Here is a 3,952-nt window from a genome sequence, read left to right as displayed (position 1 = left end):
CACGCTGTACAATCTTTCAGCATGGGTTCAACGCGCTCGTTGCCCTGCCAAGCCTCCTCCTGTCACCAATGATTGCCCTCTGCCCACAGGCAGCGGCGCTGCGGACATTCCACAAGCATCATATCACCCTGTGCCAAGGCTACCTGCAGCGGCAGCGGTGGCGGCAGCAGCGGGCTGGTAGTGTCTCCGCCATCGTCGCCAGTGCACAGGCGCTTGCAGGGCGTCCGCAGAAGTAGCCATGTTAGGGTGGCCAGCCTCCTGGAGCAGATGAGATCAGAGCTTGAGCTGCTGCAGCGCAATGGTGCAGGCGGCAGCTCAGGCCTGCGAGGCCGAGGTGTTGGCGGACCCATGCAGCAGCGGCTGCTGGCAAGGCTGCGAGCAGAGGAGCTCCGGCGTGCAGCGCAGCTGCAGCAAAAACAGCACGGGCACCAGCAGCAGCAGCAGCAGCAGCAGCAGCAGCAGCAGCAGCAGCAGCAGCAGCAGCAGCAGCAGGAAGCGGTGCAGCAGCAGCAGGAGGCGGTGCAGCAGCAGCGGCCGGGGCAGCAGCAGGAGTTGAGGGAGGAAGAGTCGCAGCAGCAGCAGGAACAGCAGCAGCAGCAGAAGCTGCGCAAGCACCGGCAGGCGCAGCCACAACAGCCGCACCAGCAGCCATGGCAGTGGCATTTGGCAGCCGCCCAGCAGCAGGAGCAGCAGCAGCAGGAGCAGCAGCAGCAGCAGCAGCAGCAGCAGCAGCAGCAGCAGCAGCAGCAGCAGCACCTGCGGACATGCGTGCTGTCAACGCCGTTCCGGCTGGCTGCCGAGAAGGCCTTGAGCAGCGCGTCCACGTCGCGCGCTGCCTCGGTCCAGCTTGAACCAGGCCCAAAGGGTGAACATGGCTTGATTGCCAGGCAGGCCTCGGCGTTGGCCAGGGCAGCCTCTTCTATGCCGTCTGCCAGAGACGAGCAGCTGCTGGCTGCTGAGCCAAGCGCCGTGCGCTCGCTTCGGGCACGCTCCGCGCGCGACGGCGCGGACAGCGACCCCCGGGAGAGCCCGCGTCCGGCGTCGCTGCCGCCGCCCAGGCAAGGCGGGATGCAGTCTTGGGCCGACGGTGGCGCCTTTGCGCGATCCGCAGCTGCGCTGCGCGCGGCGCCGCGCGCGGCGGCGGCGCCGGGCGCGCGCGCAAGTGGGCTGCAGACTGCGCCGCTCGATGCTGCTTTATTTGCACGGCCACCGTCGGCGGCAGCAGCGATCAAGGGACTCCTCACGGCCCCTGCATCGGCACATCTGTGCCTGTCGTCGCCGCCGCCATTACTGGCGTCGTTAAATAAGCAGGCACAGCTTCAGCCAGCCCCACTTTGCCAGAGAGCCAGGGGCAAACTCTGCAGCCCCGTTACATGCGGCGAGGGTGGCGCGTCAGCCCTGGCCAGCCCCAAACCTGCAGGGGCATTGCACAGGCGAGTGAAATCGTGCATGGCAGAGCCAACGTTGCAGGTTGCGGAAGCCACAGAGCGGCGGCAGCAGCAGCAGCAGCAGCAGCAGCAGCAAGGGGGTTTGAATGTTGCGCCGCATGGCAACTTGATGGTGGCACCATATTCATTCGAGCAGCCTGCGGTCCTGGTGGCCGCTGCCACAAATGCTGCATCGGCAGGGCAGGGCTCGGGCAGTGTGTGTGGGCCACAGGCACTGCTGCGAGTGGAGCCCCGACCCGGGATCCTTGTCCCAAGTCTTAAGGCGGCAGCAGCAGCGGGAGCAGCAGCAGCGGGAGCAGCAGCAGCGGGAGCGGCAGCAGCGGCGGCGGCAGAGGCGGCGGCGGTGGTGGCGGCTGAAGAGGAGCGCGAGGGTCCAGCAGACGTCAACACCTACGCAATTGACTGCTGGCCGATGGCCGGTGGCAACGTCGACGCTGTTCGGCGCCTGATGCCGCAGCTTGAAGACACTGTCACGGGGCGGTTGGTGCTGCAGCACACAACCCTGCGCAGCATGACGCTGGCCGGCGCGCGAGACGCGCTGTGCTGCGGCACTCTCGTCGACCTGCCTCTCAAGCCGCCGGCCTCGCCCGCCCCTGGCAGCGCCGACGCTGCCTGGGTCCAAGGGCGGGCGGGCACCTTGGGCGAAGGCAGCAGCTGCGCTAGCCCGGCGAGCGGGCGCCGCTCGCGGTCGCCGGTGCGCGGCGGCTGGCTCTGCGGATTTCGCAGCCCTCGCGTGCACGACGGCCGCGGCGATCACGCTAACGACGGCGAAGAGGACGGCGCGGCGGCGCGCGGCAGCGGCAGCAGCAGCGGCGCCGGCGCCAGCGGGGGCGGCACGGCGGCGGCTGCCGCGGCGGCTGCAAAGCAGCTGCAGTTCGTGATCCGGCCGGACGGCGCGCTGCACGTCGCGACCGCCGCGCGCGCCGCATCGGCGGCCGGGGCGCGCGTCGACCGCGTGATGCTGACGTCTGGGGTCTGGGTCGCGGGCGGCGAGCAGCTCGAGATTATAACCGCCGGCGGCGCCCGCCACGGGGTCATGGCGGTCAGCGAGACGTCTTGGGCCAAGCTGGTGGCGGGGCTGAACGCGGCGCTGCTGCTGGCTGACGAGGCGGGGGACGCGCGGATGCGGCGGACTGTGGTGTGCGATATGGACTGGTCCCCCAGGGTGGAGGGAGTCTTGTTCTAATCCGAAGTGATCTGGAACTGATGGAACCGGTCTCAGCTGACGAGGATTGGCCTGGGTGCGACACATGAAGGCGTGGCTCGGCGCTGACAGAGGGCGCCAACAGAGCGCGCGTGGGATGAGGGCACGTGCATACACATGCATCCGAAGAAATCATGGTGCGATTGGCGTTCTTGAGCATCTGAGCACAACAAGGATGTCGGAGTGCTTTGAGATGCGGCGGGGCGGGGCAATGGAGTGAACAAGGCACGCAGCCCGGGGCGGGGCACTGACGCAGGGGTGTGGCTGCGGGCACCCCACACGCGCTGTCCCCAGGTTTCGGTCCTGATTTGATCCTTTGATTATTCGGCATTCACGTCGACTAACATCTTGATGATACACAGGGCAAATCCCACATTCTTTCCAAGAGCACGCCAAATGCACGACAGTTGCACCGGCGCACGGGCCGCCTGGCGGCCCATTTCATTTCATTTCTTCCAACGACCCGCATCGCACGCTGCGGGCGTTTCAGAACTGGTGCTGTGCTGCTGCTGGAAAGGCGGCGCGGCGCATTAACGCACACACCTCTGCGCTGTACCATCAAGGGGTTTACAGTAGTCATTTTTTATCTTGCTGGCCAACACGGCCCCCCTCACAAGCACGTTTACATGCTCACATGACTATCACGCCCGGGGCGGCCGGGTGGCGTCACATCAAGTGCCCATCCGCTTTTGTGGGAGCAGCAGTGGCTGGCTCAGGAGGTTGCGTGAGGGTCGTGCAAAAGGGGGCTGATCCCTCACTTTGTCGAGTAACCGGGTCACTTGGGATGATGACAAAGAATAGGCCCTGGGCCACATCACGTCGTGCACTGTGGCAGCAGCAACAGCAAAGCGCCGTCAGTTGCGGTTGCGCCCTCGGGCGCCACCTTGCTGCCCCCTCCGCGGCGCGCCCGAGGCAGGGGTCGCGCCCTGCTTCGCCGCCGCCCGCCGCGCCCCGCCGCCCCCGCTGTCCCGCGGGCCCGCCGAGCCGGGTTGGGTCCCGTGGGCCGGCTTCGCCGCTGCCGCCGCCCCGCCCGCGCCGCCCCCCGGCGGCGTCGCCTGCAGGGGCGTGAACCAGGCGATTGGGCTGGCGCAGTCCGCCCCCTCGAAGCCGCGCGGGGAGAGGCCGGGGCCGGCGCTGGCCGTGTCCTCGTCAGCGTCCGCCGAGTCGTCCGCATCGTCAGACTCGCCGCCCCTGCAGCTGCCGCGGCTGTTGGGGCGCGCGGCGCCAGGCGGGGTGTAGAAGCGGCCGTCGCCCTCCGGGCTGCCGGCGGCCGGCGAGGCGCGCGCGCCGCGTGCCGCGC

At 68.4% G+C, this 3,952-nt stretch overlaps 2 protein-coding genes across 2 annotated transcripts; one reads left to right on the top strand and one right to left on the bottom strand.

Moving 5' to 3' along the window:
• Positions 1–315: 315 nt before the first annotated feature.
• Positions 316–663, bottom strand: MNEG_4219 (hypothetical protein; the record flags this gene model as incomplete). The annotated part of the gene is made up of 1 exon (XM_014047302.1): positions 316–663. The coding sequence occupies one exon, from the start codon at positions 661–663 to the stop codon at positions 316–318; it is 348 nt and encodes a 115-aa protein (XP_013902756.1).
• Positions 664–1,860: 1,197 nt separating this feature from the next.
• MNEG_4218 (hypothetical protein) lies at positions 1,861–2,634 on the top strand (the record flags this gene model as incomplete). The annotated part of the gene is made up of 1 exon (XM_014047301.1): positions 1,861–2,634. One exon carries the CDS (start codon positions 1,861–1,863, stop codon positions 2,632–2,634), a length of 774 nt encoding a protein of 257 aa, XP_013902755.1.
• Positions 2,635–3,952: the final 1,318 nt, after the last annotated feature.

This window comes from Monoraphidium neglectum, assembly GCF_000611645.1.
Source record: "Monoraphidium neglectum strain SAG 48.87 unplaced genomic scaffold scaffold00573, whole genome shotgun sequence".
Lineage (NCBI taxonomy): Eukaryota > Viridiplantae > Chlorophyta > Chlorophyceae > Sphaeropleales > Selenastraceae > Monoraphidium > Monoraphidium neglectum.
The sequence above is the reverse complement of the archived record's forward strand: the minus strand, read 5'-3'. Positions and strand labels throughout refer to the sequence as shown.